Genomic DNA, 17,118 nt, shown 5'->3' on the forward strand with positions numbered 1-17,118 from the left:
GAATACTTTTTCGTGTTTTTTTTTTATTTATTTCTAATTTGATTTCAATCATATTACAGAAAATTTAGAAATTAATATTTATTTTGAACTTAATATTATTTATCATTAAATTTTTATGTCGAAACTTTTTTTTTCTGTCTCATCTCATTTTCGAGCAAGTACATCACAATAATATTTATATTTTTATCATATAAAACAGCGAAAGATATAAAACGTTAACTTTACCTAAATAACTATATGAAATGCACGTTTTTATTATATATTTAATAAGTCACTTTCTTAAATATTTACTTTGCTTGTCTCTCAGAGAACAAATACAAAGTAAAAATGAGTAATTTTAGAAGGAAATTCTCAGGTATTTATTTAAACTTATGTAAAAATTTTAATCTAATGCACTATGTCTTACTGTTTTTAATCATTATCACTAAATTTATTACTTATTGCTACTTAAATAATTATAAAAAGGATTAAAATATTACTGGGTTTATTTTAGAATTGTAAAAACAACAATAATAAGATAATGGAAGAGCGTGTATGTAAAAAATTCTTTTAATCTGATTAGTGTGTTCGAATATTTTAATCTTGTTTTCAGCCAAATTTTATGTTTCACGAGTAGGAATTAGTTGAAGGAATGTTTCAAGCATTTTATGAGGAATCATTACTTAGTTAATTTATTCAGAAACATAAAAAAATGCATTCATAAATCAAGATACTTTTTTCTCTAATATAAAGCAGTACAATAAAATATTTTAAAAGGAATTTTAAAAAATCTTAAGCATTAATTTGTATTCTAAGTTTTATTTAACTCTTCAATGCTTATTTGCAAAATTGTCAACGTCGTCAACAAAGTTTATTGCAAAAAAGTGCGAACGATAATGAAATGCTTGAATGCTCGGACTTGACCTGAATGTTTGTTATTATTCAATATGTAAGTGATTATTATAATTGTTATGATTTGTTTGAAAGCTACATTTGCATACCTCTTTGTTTAATAGAGAGCTATTTGTTAGAAGAGATCATTAATTTGAGCCATTTATCGTCGCATGATGTCTTCAATACTAAAGCCAGTCTTTTTAGGTTGGTTAGAGGATGATGCTTTTGTCGTAACACCCGACGGTGGGATAATTGATGTTCCGGGAATCGGCTCGGCTTTTTCTTTTGCTTCAGCTTCTGCTATCAGTTTTGACGCTTGCAATGACTGATGTAAATGCTGACTAATCAGATTATGTCGAGGATGATGCATAATTGGGTGTGGTTCGCCATCTAATCCAATCGGGCGTTTACGTAATGGAATGGAATTGATGTAGTTAGCCTCTAACATTGTACTTGTAATGCGTTGCTGTTGTGAAACTGTCGACGACGATGCACTATTATTGCTATTATTTTGCTGCAATTTTTGATGCAAGTCACGTCTCACATGCAACGTTGGTATAAATATATCAGGAGATGATTGAGGAGTAGATGTAAGTGATGGAGACGATAAGGTTTGACCAGCAATTTGTTCATTTGATGACGTGGCGTATTTGTTGGAAGACGAATGTTTGATTGTTTGATGATAAGTGTCATATGAAGAAGTTGGGCGCATCGTATAAGGACTTTTCGAACCGTTATCTCGTTCATGATGGCAATGAGTAACAGCGATTTCCTTGTTAGTATCATCCGTTGTGTTCTCTTCAGGATTTTCTCCCGTTTCTTGTGTTTCCAATTTTTCCTCGTCATCCTCCGTTTCTCTAACAGATGGCTCCAAAGAATTTGGTGAAGATCTTCCAACACTTGGAGAGTTAACAGGCGAGTCAACTTCTAACAAAGTGTCTTCTTCTTCGTCACTTAAGTTATTATCAGTTTCTCGTTCTTCCAAACTCTCTGGAGGTACATCGCCAACTGCATGCGTTAATGCATGTCGTCTTAGATCGCAATTTCGACGGAAGACTTTTCCGCAAGATGTGCACTCATAGGGCTTATGATCTGTGTGCGTCAAAAGATGCGTTTTCAAATTTGACCGTTGATTGAAGCTGCGATTACACACGGGGCATTTGTGCGGCGATTCTTCCATGTGCAAAATTTTGTGAACAGCCAATGTTCGTGATTGACAAAAACCTTTGCCGCATTCTCCACATTTGAATGGTTTTTCCTTGGAATGAATGTATCTGAAAAGAGAAAAAAAATAAATACTCATAACTTTATTTAATTTTTAACAATATTTTAATCCAACATTTAACGTTTCTCATGCTTAGTTGTACATCTAAATGTTGGAAAATACTCAAAAAATAAATTCATATTAAAGAAAATACGGACTGTAATTAAATATTCCATCACAAAAAAACATTATTCGCCATTTTGTGTAAAACCGTATCACACAGAGGTGAAACGATGGAAGAACACTTTAATTATAATTATTCTCTGTTTTAAAGAAACGTTACTTTCAACTTTTTATACCTTTTTTAAATACGACAAAAAAGACACACCAACACTGTTATTATTAAAAGATATGTTGCTCATTACTTATTTTATGCAAAAAAAAAAGTTCCTTTCAGCTTTTATTTCATATTGCTTTACATCTTACACACTATGTATTTGCAAGATATAATAAGATAAAGAGGAATTGAAAAAAAAGTTTAGAGGTTGTAACAACGTGCTCACATAGATTTCTTTAATCAAAAAGAGGTGTATTGAATAAAAATGCAGGATGAACAGAATGATTTTCCGATGCAATTGATTTAATCAAACGTAATATTAACAGCAAATAACTTTAATTGACATGTGAAAAACAGCAAAACAGCACTTATAATTATCTCAACATTTAGAATCCAAATTCCAAGAACATTTAGATCCTCATTATTAATTTTAGCCTTCATTTGCTTAATTTTGATATATGAAACGAAAGTTTCGAATCGAGTGAAATATTTGTTTTTGAAAAGTTTTCATGTAAAATATGATCATATAATTAATTTAACAATAATAATTTTATTATCATTTAATCATTATAAAATAATTTTAAAACATTTCTTCAAAATTGTGCACGTTTAGATACTCGATATCATACCACAAATGGTTCCTTTCATGCGTTTGTAAAAATGTATACGCCAAAATTTAAAAAGTAGCATCGTTGTAGAAAATGACTAATGGAAAAGAAAAACATATTGTAGTCGATCATAGAATTAACAACCAATAAATAATATTAATTTATCATAATCAAGAAACATATAGTAACAATTTAAATAAAAGTAAATAAATTAAAGTTCTATTTTTTTGTGAATATTTTTAATAAACTTAAATACATGTATAATATGTCGTGACTGTAATTTTGAACGCCACAGGATGTTACAGAGATATGTATGTATTTTGAAATATGGAAGACAAGTCGTCGTTTTTTTCTAAAACAATAACTTTGTCTTAAAGCACATATAACATCATTGAAGTCGCAAATGTATTCTTTTCTGTGCAAAATTATGATTTAACTCTCTTCTATAGATTTTTTCTGCATGCCATGCTTTTGATAACAAAGTAAATATTCAATATAAATCGCCAACAGCGTAAAAAACGGATAATTACAGAGTGTTTATTTTTTTTGTATATTTGAACGATCGAGTGTTGTTTTATGTGTTTTTGCTAACATTAAGAATAATGTGACTTTTATTTATAATTAGCTTTTAAAGTTTTGTACTACCATGAAACCTCAGAAAAACAAAAACGAGAAACCACAAAAATATCTAATTCACTCGAATTGTCATCTCTAAAAATATGTGATTCCAATAAGAAAAGAAAAAAATGATATAAACGTAGTAGAAAACAATCTTAAAGTGTTCATGAAAAAATTCCAATGTGTCTTCTGTCCTACGATACAGACAATACGTACGAAAGAGCGTCAATCAAACATAACACATAATGGTACGTAAAAACTTGTTTTTCGAACACAAATACAACGACATGAACCTGTATTGCAATCAGTCTTCTCCATAGAGCTCGTAATAATAATAATAATAATATTAAATAAAATATGTATAAATAAAAAACTCAACTACTACAAAAGCCTTTGTCTCAGATTCGTACACAACAGATAACTTTTTTTTTCACAGTAGTAAATGTCTTTGTGCTGGTATGTGTAGGCTGACGTTAGTAGCGTAGTATAATATTCATATAAATAAAATATAAAATAAATCAGTTAATATGATCTGTGCTACTATTTGGTAGGCAGAGAAATACATTTCCAGCTACCATTTTGCAGTTTTTGATATGGTAATGGTTTTGTATTAAGTTGCTTCTGTAAAGTGTTGCACATATGTGAGCTTTTTGAGTGTTCGATACAAGATACAAGAGTAATATAATGAAAACAAAAAAAAAAAATTAAAAATGCAAAGCAAATTAGTATGTTTCAATTAAACTCATTTTTAGTATGGAAGTCTCAATTTGTCTAAACATAAAATTAAAAGTGCAGAAAGCTACGTCAAAAAATCAACCATATTGTTTCATTAATCACAAAATTTTTCTTTTATGAAACAACGTAAAAGTGTTTTAATTTTATTCCGTTTTATAGCTTTTTACTGAATCTTTTCTTATTTTATTTTTGTTAGAGAAACCGAGAAACGAACAAACAAATAATATTAAGAACGTCTCTTGTATAAGATGTTTGGAAAACTGTGCTTCGTCGCGTACATCTACACAATTTACTTCTATACAAGTAAATCTATAATACACTTTAAAAAAAAGTTCACCTTTTTCATGTTTTTTCAATGCAATCGTTCGCCTTGAGGTTAATTTTTTTTTATTTCTTTTCTTTCTTCATCGTTTCAATTAAAAAAAAGTATACAAAACTCACAATAAATAACGTACAAGAACAGCAAAGAAACTGCAGTAAAAGAGAAAATCTCTTTCTTTATACGATGAACGACTCATATGCGAAATATTGCAAACTTGCCATCAAGTGTCTTGACTGCTTAAGATGCAAAATTATATTCGCGGTTGCCATTTATCAAGATCAAGTCACTTGATTCATTTATTTTTTTTAATGTTGAGTGTTTTTAATCCCTGATCACTTATGACAGTTTAAGTCTTCTCAATATTTTTATGACATAGGACTATACATAACTTTGTAACTCGTTTTCGCAAGAACATAAAAAGAGATTTACTTTTCATTAAAAGTCGAAAATAAAAAATATTCTCAGGCTTCTTATTTCTGATGTCATGATTAAAGTTAAGCAATATCATGAGCGAAAAAAATATTATTATAAATGTTTTTGATAAATGTGTCGATTGTGAGATACTATTGCGTTAAATAGCACTTCAATAAATTTAAATATTAACATCATTTACATATTTTGACGTTTTTTCAGTATTTTTGAAAAACAAACTTTTCAGTTTAAATCTCCTAAATATTTGATCGTCATTCAGCTGAATCAAAAATGAACAATTTTTCATGGGAAAATGTGTTAATATTGCCAAATTTTTTAATGCAAATTTGTAAGACATTCGAAAGCGATGAACGTAATTTTATGAAAAATTTAAATATTTTCGTATGAGTTATTGTTATCAAATAAGCTCGTTTTGTAAAATGAAATTGAATAATCTAATCTTTAAATATTTTAAAAAAATAAAAATATGCTCACGTGATTGAAAAACAAATATTTGGTTCATTTTTTTTTATTATGGTGTTTTGTCAGTGATAACAAGATACTAAATCTCGTCACAATTTATTATAATTTGACACGCTAAGTTGTTTACTGTAATAATTCATATACAACTTGAATAAATTTCCCATTTTCAGTTTTACATGCAACAAGGAGCAACCAAATCGAAAATGCATCATACGGTGTGAAAATATTTCACATAAACTCCATAACTTATTGTTTAATCGATAAGCAGGGAAAAGTGCAATGCAGAGAGACAGAGACATGCCATCGATTTCACATACTTTAGAAGTAAGAATTGTTTTACGGTAATTAATTGTGTAAGTGCAGTCGAGGCAAAAGCACACATGGGTGGAAAAAAGAAAAAAGGAAAGTCGAAGAAAAAGGGCGATGAAGATGAGGTAGAAGGCGGAGGATCAAAATCAAAATCAAATAAAAAGGCCTCCAAAAAGGGCAGTTCTAAGTTTCAAGGCGATATGTTGAGCGATGCTGCAATGGAAAATGCATACTATTGTTGTCACAATGTTCAAGTAAGGAATTAAAATATTAAATAAAAAATAATAATGAGTAAATACAAAAAATTAAATTAAATATTTCAAAGGAACTTCTACGATCACGAGGTTTCGGTTGGCCAGATTCACAGAAGAAGAAAAAGGGAAAAGGAAAGAAGAAATAAATCAGTAATTCAATCTTCTAAATTTATTGTTTAGTCTACTTGTCTTAACAAACCGAATTACTTTTTCCTTATAACTTCGTAAGATAAATAAATAATGAATATTATGTCAATTATGAGAATGTAAAATAAACATTATCTTTCGATTCCATGCAGTTTAAATAATAATATCAGTAAATATATAAAGTTAATAATTTTTAAATAAAATTTAATTTTTTTACGTACCTATGATCTCTCAAATGATCTTGACGACGGAATGCTTTACCACAAATGTCACACGAGTATGGGCGTTCATCGGTGTGTGTTCTCTCGTGAATTAGTAAATTATATGATTTTGTAAATTGACGATTACAAAATTTACAGATGAATTGCTTTTTAGGTCGACTCGCTCTTCCAGGAGCTCTTAATAGTCTTCTATCTAATCCGGGATGCATTCCAGGAGCAAGGCCCGGAGGATATAATCCAACAGAAGTTGGAAATGTAAATGCTGCAGGACCTGTTGGCGACGGTTGCTGAAGAAAGGGCGATGGATAAATTGTTGGATTTGTTACAGGAGGAGCGTTTGAACGGGGAAGTAGCATAGCAGCTGCTTCTCGCAACGCCAATTCCTTTCGTTTATTGTCAGCCATTAGAGCTACAAGTTCAAATCCGGAATTGTTGCGTTTTTCCTTTGCATCCGGAGAATCTAACACACCTGGATACAGTCCTTGACGCATTGAACGTGAGGGCAATACTGGCATGAATGCAGAAGATTCTCGACTGTGTTGTGAAACTTGACCAAGTTGCGATAAATGATGTTGATACGAATTTAATTGTGACTCGTAAGCACTTGAAGCAGACGGTGTTCTACCTTCTACCGATGGATTTCGAATTACATTTTTACTTGATGAGTCCGTGCCTGACGAATGAAGAAATTGTTCGATGCGAGAAGCTCGTTTCAGGGCTATTTGTTCATCCAAATTTGGAACGATTGACGCTCCTTCAGTCTTCATGTTTGTTGAAATGGCCTGTAAAAATATATATTTTCGTTAAAAACCTTTCAAGTGCCAAATAAAATTAAATATATTCGAAGTAACAGTTGATTTGATACAGAGCATCTCATTAATTCACATACAATTTAACTCATTTAAATATTGACAGTGAAAATGCAAGTTCTCACAATATAACAAGCATTTTATATTTTACAAAATTCATCCAAGTATGTTTCTTTTGGTTCTCTTTTTATCAAATCTCTTATACAATAAAATCAAAAATTTTTAACAAAATTCACAAAAAATTATTGAAATAGTCCACACCTGTTATACTTGATGTGTGATTTTTTCTGAAGTTAATATTAATATTCAATTGAATAATGTGTAATATTTATTCATAGTGAAAACTTTTTATGATGACTCACATCGGACAACTACAAATATTTTACCTAATCTTTGTGAGAAATTTACTCGCCAAATTTAAATCCAATTTTATTTCCAAAATAAAAAAATATATTCATTCCGTAATTCATAAGGAAGTCGATCTACTTCAGTAGTAACAACAGTAACGTGAAAACATTTACCTACCAAGACTATGCAAGTTTCGGTATATCGGAATGTAATCGGTCTTTATGATCAAAATCACATATATTATTGCTCTTCTCTTCTTTGTTGTTATTTATTCTCGAGTCTCTTTAACTTGTTTTTCTTATACAAAAAAGTTTGAACTCTTCATACCTTTTTTTTTTATCTCAGAAACGTAAAATAAGAGACATTAATGCTTCTGATGCTGTTCGTTCGCTCTATTCATCTACATATATATGTTACACTTACAATACTGTAGCAATATTTTTTCTACATATATTTTTACTGACATTATTCTTTGTGTGTGTTTAACATAGAAACATTTATTTTTATATGTATTGAAGTTTATATGTGTATTGGAGAGTTTCATTTGAGACAATCACAATAATATTTTTTTTAAATTAATTTTAAGAATATGTATTTTTGTCTTAAACTACTTAAAATCTCTTTCATTAACGTCAATTTTTTAAAATAAATCGTGAGTTTTCCAATGGAAATAAAACTAATTGTAGACTTTTTTATCTAAAATTTCAAATTAATTAAAGCGAAAAAGTGAATTGTTATTGTTTATTTATTTCACACATAAGACATTATAATAATCACATATTACACATTGTAGTAGCAGAATTAGAAATACAGTAGTAATTTATCTCTTTGCATGTTTAATTTTATTGTATAAATTTCAGTAGTCGCATGTGAAAACTGTGAGCTTGTAATAGATAGTCATCAAAAACATTCACGGTTCTTAATTTTCTGTATAAACATATAAAGAGGCAAAACGGTGTTAAAGTGCTGTAAAAAGAGGGGTTTTAATCAACTTCTTTCTTAACTTTTATTGTTCTTATATTAGTTTTTAATTTGTTTTTCTGTGTTTTGATTGACAAATGATTTGAATTTAAAAAGAACTGATTTTCAGATTTCAATTAAAATTATTATTTTTCATTCTTAAATTTCACGGGTTTCATTAACAACTTTTATCAAATTTTTCATAGATTTCATCTTGTTGTATTGTTATTGAACTCATAAAACTATAAGTTGAAAATTTGATCACTCCTTTTACTTTACTTATTAGAAAATGAATGAGAAAACGAATATAAAAACGTTTAAATGTAGGTATGACAATAAAACATATTATTTCATTTAAACCTCTTAAGAAGAAATAACAAATATAAATTTACTTAAGAATAGTCTTGCTATTGACTTTATCATAACAATACAACATTGACAATATTTTCTAGTTATATTTTGTTAAGTTATATTTACCTTCATCTCAAGAAAAATCAAACAAATGATCAAAAAGAAAAAAAGACGTGTACTGTAGGTAACTAAGAACCGCGCTTAAATCACGATTTTTTTTTGTTTTGTGCTTTTTTCATAAGAACTATATGTAAATTACTAAGCAAATATTGGTTCGATTTAAAATAAATATTGAATTTTAAGATGAAATGGACACTTTTAATGTGTGATGTGCTTACATAAAAATTTTTAAATTGAAAAAAAAACGAAAAAAAAAATCCTCTAAATTATTTGTTATATGTAATGAACTATTTACTGAGCAAATTAAAAACTATCATTAAAGAAAATTGCTTAATAAAAATGCTTTTGAATGAAAAACTAAAATAATAGGTTTTTACAACTAATTTGCTGACATTCAATAAATGATTCATCTTCAAAAGTCAATAAATCACTATTCTCTTTTTGATGTATGAAACAAAAAACATACAGTAGTTCCTTCAATAAAAAATATTCTTTTATTGCATTCAACGGAACAGGTAAATTGTTCTTTTGTAACATATATATTTTTTTGTAAAAAAAATTGTACCTATTTATTTCTACATTTATTCGGTTATTTCAACAAAAAAAAAAGAACAAATAGTCTTATATACAAATAAATGGGATATTCATCTATTTTGGTACTTTTTTAGATTTGTAGATAAATATGATTTTCCGTTAATTTTTCGTTATAATTTCGAACTCTTATACTATTGGGAAAATTTTTTTTTGCATTGGGATCATGCTTATATTTTTTTTTGTAAAATAAAAACTTTTTTATATTAAGGATTTAAATCCTTTTGGATATAAGTTCAATAATTTTGATAGTAAGACAACAAAAATGCAACATCATCTAAAGAAATAAGCACAACAAAAGATAGTTATCATCATATTCATTTACTGACTACCAAAACATCAGGAAAGACATAAATACAGTGGCCCAAAAACAGACAATAAAAAAATTTCTACCTACTCGTTTTTGTTTTTGATTTACTCTTAACTGTATTTTTTTGTTAGATCTACCTTAAAATATGTCTCTTTTTGTCATAAAAATTAATACATGGGTTGACAAAGTAATCGATATAGTACATGAATTTAAATCTTGTATTAAATTTCTACCGGAATAATTTTAATTTGCAAATTTGAAATGTATTAGAATTTGTATTAAATATAACATATCTCAAAACAATTCATTCAGACTTTTAATTGCAATTCAAAACACTAAATTGTGGGTGTATTGTTAGCTTATGTCATCATGTCAAAATCAAATAACTCTATCAAATTGTCAATTTGAAACTTTGATTGTTAATATTAAAATACTAACTTCAGTAGCTTCAAGTATATTTATTGTCATAGTATTAATATCAAAGTTAAAGTTGAAACTAAAATTCTTGATAGATGATAAATGAAACACAATGAACAAAAAATAACATCAAAACCCAAAAAGCTCTTTTTCATAAATCAGTAAAAATTTGATTTGAATATTTTGATGCTAACTTACCTTCAAATATTTAGTATTTTATTAGATCAGTTTTTATATATTTTTAACTGCTATTCCTTAAAATGTATCCTTTAGAATATTTTTTACTCAAGCTATGTTTATTCATAAGTTTGAATGTTTATTGTACCGTAAAAGTTTAAAATCAACACTTTGGTAATCCATTCGATGTTAATACGTTGATCTAATATACATTTCGTTTTTTGTTAGATTTTGTTAAAATATTTTTAAAATATATATTCAACTTGTGTGAATATTATATTTATTCAGGTAGTTTATTCACTCACTGTTATTTTATTAATATTACACTTCTTTTTTTTATTACACTTGAAACAATAAAAAATATTTTATTTTTATTGAATAAAAATATACTTAAGATAAACTAATATGGCTTCTTTATTTGATGAAAGTAGAGATTTTTTTTGTATTTTATTTGATTTTATGTATAATAATGAAGTTTAACTTTTTAAATCCAAAATAATAATAGAGTTGTAAAAGTATGTAATCCTCAACTCTGAAATTGTATATTGGTTTTTAACACTTTTTTTATTTAAATCTTGTTATTTCACATGGGTTGGCTTTACAGTTACGCTAATAAGATTAAGTTGCTGCCTCCTTTTTGTATTATTGCACATCCGTGTTTAAGGACATCATTATTAACTTTTTGTTATGTAGTTCCTCGTAAAGGGATTATATTTTTAGGAATATTATAAATTATTTTTTTTTGTTCAAAATTCACATTTTACTCTCTGCAATGTGTAGTGTAGTATGATGCATTAAATATTCTGTTTATGCAGACAAGACAAATATGTATGCTTTATATTGAATGTTCACTTCTTGGACTCTTTGTGTACACATACTTTAATTGTTATGCAAAATAGCAACAGGTAGATAAATACCGTTTGCATGCGTGTTATTTTGTTTGTTCAATTGTTGTTGTAAAAATATTTCAGCTCATTTTTTTTCCTATCCGATCAAATTTAACTCCGATGCGCATCCGACCAAATACTTAAGCAGACTGAGTTTTTGTTAAGTTAAGTGAAGTCAAACTTGTAAAGTGAAATATATGGTTGTGTGTATATTGTTTTGAATGTGTGAGCAAAGAATGTGTTAGTGTTAGTGTCTGCGTATAAAGTATTGTTAGGTACATGAAAAAGACGCCGTCAAGCCGGTTTTGTTGCCGATGGGTATGTCTATTGAGCCATCGTAAACAGCAATACAAGCGAGGATTTCAGAGATGGAAAATCAAATATTTAGTTCAAAAATATTATACAAAAAAAAAAACAAAATTTAAATAAAAAATTATTATAAATAAATAATTAAATAAAAATTGAATAAAAAAATAATATAAAATAAAATTAATTTTGAATTCAATTCTTCTTTTGTATTTGACACATCCCTGATATTCATGTAAGCTACGCCATCATCTTAAAACCAGCTTCTTACAAATACCAACACATGCTATTCTTAGTTATCAAGCAGAAACAGGTAACTTTTTCATGATGAGCTATTGTTAAGTCGATTTTAGATGTAATTTTCATATAGGATCAAATTTTAATTTCTTATAAACATGTTTTCAGATAAACTCAACAGACTACTATTTACATACAGGATTCTACAATGAATAAGTAGTTGAATTATAGTAACGAAAAAGACGAAGTAAAAACTAAAGGTTTGCTTCTTCAGCAATCTTTCGTTCACTGCATTCTCATTTCGATGAACTTACGAATATACCATGCAAGCGTTAAAAACATTAAACTGAATTATATTTTATATTCAGAGTTGAGCTTAGCGTTGTTTTATGCTATAGGCGAACAGCTTACTTATTTTAATAAATGACAAAATGAAAGCTTGTGTGTAGGTTTGAAATACATACATACTTACATTTTCTTCAATAAATGCAAATGTAATACATGAAAAATATTTCTCTCGTTTTCTTTCTATGGATTTAAGTAGTAAATGTGTGACATGTTAAGATAAGAAGAAATAAATTTAATGTATTATAGATTGTGGCTGACACGTCGCTTTGCATTGAGTTATACATAACTGCTTACTGTGAGAGTTACTTTTAACTATAATACCTATATGAATTTATTAATAGTAGCAATTTGTTACTGTTTTGTAGGTTTTTAATTCAGTCAGTATTAAATCTATCTTTTATTTTATCGTCAAAACTTTTTTTGTTACCACATGCTGTTTTTATATCATTCATGATATATTTACAGGTTGCGGACTAATTTATTAATAATTAATATTTTTTGATCTCATCATATTCATAATTTTATTTACAACCTATTTTGTTGTTTTTTGTTTGCATTTAAGATAGAATACAAACATCAAAAAAATTATATTTTATTTTTATACTAATTTGAGAATTAACATATTTTAACAGAAGCCAAAAACTGTTTTCAAGTCTAGCTGTGCTTTAATTAGCTATATTTTTATTGTCCAATATATCTGCCCATCAATGATTTATTTAGTGTTTCAACGTAGGTTAATCTTTTTCGTGCAATTGTGCTCAACTCATTTTAAAATTAAAGCCTTAATTAATTAATGCATAAATTAATTGATTTATTTATATTCATCAATATTCATCAAAACTTACAATAATTATATTATAAAAAATTAGTTTTTAACACTATAGATTTTATATTATTTATGTATTTTTAAACTCTCAAATATAACATAAAATATTTATTTTTTTTAACTGATAAAAATAGTTTTTGGATACAAAGTTTTTAATGATAAACAACAGTATAATTGTAACAAACATTTTAACATATTTTTGTTTTATGAATCAAAAAAACTTTTGAATTTGTTTTTTTTTTTAAATATTTTCTAATTGTTATTACATTTTATAATTGTATAATTATTATGTTATGTTTCAAACCATTAGTTGTCATTTATTATTATTTTTGTAATATTTATTTTTATTAAAGCTCTAAACATTCATTGTTTGGGTACGTTACTAAATTATTATGTTATTCTAATGTTTTTTGACAAAATAAGTTTCATGTTTTTTGAATAACCGTGATTGCACATAATAGTGTTCAAATTCATCAAATATTTTAATTCGTTTAACCATCAACGTTTTAGTGTGCGTGTGTACTAAATTTAATTTAATCAAAATTATTATTTATCATATTTTCGTGGTCAAATCTTCTGTTCGTTCTAGTTAAATAAAAGTTATACAAATACTTATTTTTGTAGACCTACACGACATTTTTGTGAACATTCGAGTTACGGGATCAGATCACATGAAACATCAATTTAATTTTTTTACTACAATTAATTTTTTTTTCCCTATAATGTACTATGGTACGCTTTAATGTTAAAAATTAATAGTCAAGTTTTCGCATAAGACTCATTTTCACATTCACTTTTGTATCATAATTATTATATTTTCATTACTTAGTTTTATTTCTTTTAATGGAAAAACAAAAAAAAAAACGATTTAATGAAAAATTTATAGTTGATAAATTAATCAATTTGTTCTCACCATTCACATTTTTTTTAAATAATATGTTAGTTAAATTACAAACTATGAACATTCGGCTTAATTTCGTGTGATATGCATTTCGTTTAAAATATTTCTAATTAATTATGTAGACATTACGTTTTATGATTTCATCCATCGATCAATTGAATATTCTAAAGCAGCTACCCATCTAAAAAGAACAAAAAAGGGCATTTAAAAGTTTTGTACGTGCTAAAAAATATATTTTACCTTTTCTTTTCCATTTCAGTCTCGGTGTAAAAGTAATAATGTCTTAATTTAGGTTCGGGAGGTACAAGCTCAAAAGCATGTTTTTTTCCTCCTCCTGCAGATGATGGTTGAACACGATATCCTTGTAAACATGCCATGCCTACGATGAAATATTTTTTTATTGAAATGATTTTTTTATGAATTAGGCAAAAAAAAAAGAAAATTGTCACGTACCTATGGCGGATTTACTTGCATTATCATGATAAAAGAATAAACAAGCATCCTTTAAAACGCAATATTTTTTGGTCCATGAACGCCATTTACTGCCCAATTTCATTAAAAAGCCAAAGCAATCAGCATTTGGAAAAGATTGAGCTCCTAAACGTAAGTTACGAGTACTGTTAAAAATAAAAAAAAAAGTTTCAAATTTTCATTTAAATAAAACCACGTTGATAATTCAAACGAAAAAGTTGTTCCGTTTTTTATAAGTCCTTAAAAGACAGTTTGAACACAAAAAATGACAAAACATATTACTTTTTATTTAATTCAAAACGAAAAAAAAAATCAAAATAAAGAGTACAAAGTTCGTTGTTTTTACACATCTTCGAAAATGAATTGTTTACGGTTGCCAAGGTCCTTAATTTATTTATTTACCGAAAATGGAAAAACAAAAAATCTATTTTTTGCTTTAATGTCAGAATATATTGAAGGAAATAAACAACAATTACAGTAACTTTAGTGACTGCTACTGTTCAACAAAAAAAAAAAGAATCAAGAATCAATATGAACATTTTGCTTAGAGGTATTTAGTACCTCGCTTCAAGCCATGGATCGTTTTGTTGAGAAGCGTGACTGAGGACAGCAATCCATCTATTCACAGCTTCGTCATTGTCAGCAGCCAACAAAATCGGTTCACCATCTTCTGGCGTAATACTGAAAACATGTAAGCGAACTGAATCTTCGGCATGATGAATTGTGTGATTTGTAAGAACAATAACACCAACAATACTGTCATCCTAAAATTTATATTTTAAATGCATTAAAAAATTTTTTATCGCATAATGTGTTAACTTACCGTTTCTGTCTTGTAATAATAAAGACAATTATCTGTTCGCAAACAAAACCATCTTCGAAGCCATTTGGGGCCTGAAGCGCTATGAAGTCCCGCACGTCGATGTAAATATCCCGAAAATATTATTGAAGAAGAAGACACTTCCGGAGTTGGAGATGAGCGACATGTTCGAGCAACCTGTTTTGAAGCAAAAATAATTTTTTTGTCACTTTTCATATGAGAAAAACAAAAATTCAAACCTCTAATTTTAATGTGTCACTTCCAGCATGCGCTATTTTCACAACTTCAGAATGACTTTTATCAATGACAGGTATTCCATTTACAGAGAGAACAATATCGCCAACTAATAAGCCTGAAGCTTCTGCAGGGGTTCCCGGTTCAATGGCAGATACGACTACAGGCTTCGATCCATGAATTCGAAATCCAAACTCTCCTGATTCACGATGAACGTAAATTGTTTTGTCTGTTTCTGTTAAATGAAAGTATAAAAAAGAGTGAGTTTTTATAAGTTCTGTGTTAAAGATTTAATGCATATAAAAATCTAACCAGGAAATCCGTATTTTTTAATAGATTCTTCAAAATCAGAGTAAACCATGGATAAACCTCTAACAAGAGAATCTAACTCTCGAAACACATTTCGGCTTGGAACCCAATAATGCTTATGATTTGATTTTGGAGGATCAAATCTATCATATTCTTCTTCTTTTGTTTCATTATCATATTCTTCTTCGTCAGTATAAATTAGCTCAGTGAAAGACTCAGTTTGCATACATTTTTCATAGGGAATAGAAATATCTTGAAGGGATTCATCCGGAAGAGATTCATATTCCAAAAAGTCTTCCGTCATTGATGTTGCAACGTCTCGCAATTCAACTTTTGTTGTTGTTTCCTCGTCGGACATCTCAATTGAATCCTCTTCATCATTGCTGTCGTTGTCTTCTCCTTCTGTTTGACTTTTCGTTTGGATTGCTTCCTCCATCACATGTGCTTTATTTTTCAAAATTTCTTCAGTGCTTTCGTTAGAATCAACATTTTCAACACTCAATACCATCGATTGATCGACTGAATTTTCCTTTTCAGTTTTCTTAACAATCGTTGATGATTGCAACATAGTCTTTGTCGGATCGTTTGGATCCTTTATAAAGTCCAATAAAATATCGAACTCTAAATTCATTGGAGGCATTTCAGATTTGTTTGTCGTTGTTTGTGTTTTTTGTTCCAATGCTAAGCGCTCTTTTACCCTCTCCATCATCAAACGCATTGATTCTTTTTCGCTCTCTCCAATTTTGTCTTCTGAAGAGACTTCCTCATATGGAAAATCAGTTTGTGTTTCTTTGAATTCCATCAGCAGATTTTCGCGTGAAATGCTCGAAAGTTTCGAACGTAATTCATTATTTTCTTGCAAAAGTTTTTCATTGTCTTCAAAAATTTCATGATCTGTCGCAACTCCTATCTCACAAGTTTCGACTTTTTTGTTTGGATCAACAATAATAACGTCAAAATTTTCCGGATCTTGCTCTATGTTTTCCTCTTCAATTTCTGGCGGTGTTTCGATTACAACAGGCGTCGATTCGATGGGTGATTCTTGTAATTCTTGACATTCTTCACACTCTTCGGGTTCATGTTCTTCTCCGTGCTTGATTTTACTGCAAACACAAAGTTTTTTCTTCTTTTTATCTACCTCACTTGATTCTTCATTAATTTTAGCTTCTATTAA

General features: G+C 28.2%; 2 protein-coding genes across 2 annotated transcripts in view; both read right to left on the bottom strand.

The window, feature by feature from the left end:
* Positions 1-560: 560 nt before the first annotated feature.
* On the bottom strand, positions 561-10,747 carry LOC134830363 (protein bowel). The gene is made up of 3 exons (XM_063843817.1): positions 10,627-10,747; positions 6,523-7,304; positions 561-2,147 (listed from the first exon to the last, which is right to left on the bottom strand). The coding sequence occupies exons 2-3, from the start codon at positions 7,287-7,289 to the stop codon at positions 1,034-1,036; spliced, it is 1,881 nt and encodes a 626-aa protein (XP_063699887.1). The 5' UTR covers positions 7,290-7,304; positions 10,627-10,747; the 3' UTR covers positions 561-1,033.
* Positions 10,748-14,175: 3,428 nt separating this feature from the next.
* Positions 14,176-17,118, bottom strand: part of LOC134832477 (uncharacterized) — a 51,841-nt gene continuing 48,898 nt past the window's right edge. The window contains 6 exon segments of the mRNA XM_063846507.1: positions 14,176-14,291; positions 14,351-14,489; positions 14,564-14,727; positions 15,143-15,345; positions 15,405-15,578; positions 15,641-15,870. Of these exon segments, the coding sequence (XP_063702577.1) occupies positions 14,243-14,291; positions 14,351-14,489; positions 14,564-14,727; positions 15,143-15,345; positions 15,405-15,578; positions 15,641-15,870 (959 nt within the window). The 3' untranslated portion in view covers positions 14,176-14,242.

This window comes from Culicoides brevitarsis, chromosome 2, assembly GCF_036172545.1.
Source record: "Culicoides brevitarsis isolate CSIRO-B50_1 chromosome 2, AGI_CSIRO_Cbre_v1, whole genome shotgun sequence".
Classification (NCBI taxonomy): domain Eukaryota; kingdom Metazoa; phylum Arthropoda; class Insecta; order Diptera; family Ceratopogonidae; genus Culicoides; species Culicoides brevitarsis.

Bases quoted from the DNA above. Each gene is read 5' to 3' on its own strand.
- LOC134830363 (XM_063843817.1), bottom strand. From the start codon at position 7,289: ATGAAGACTGAAGGAGCGTCAATCGTTCCAAATTTGGATGAACAAATA. The intron at 2,148-6,522 runs GTACGTAAAAAA...TTCTCTTTTCAG, and splicing joins GATCATTTGAGAGATCATAG to ATACATTCATTCCAAGGAAA.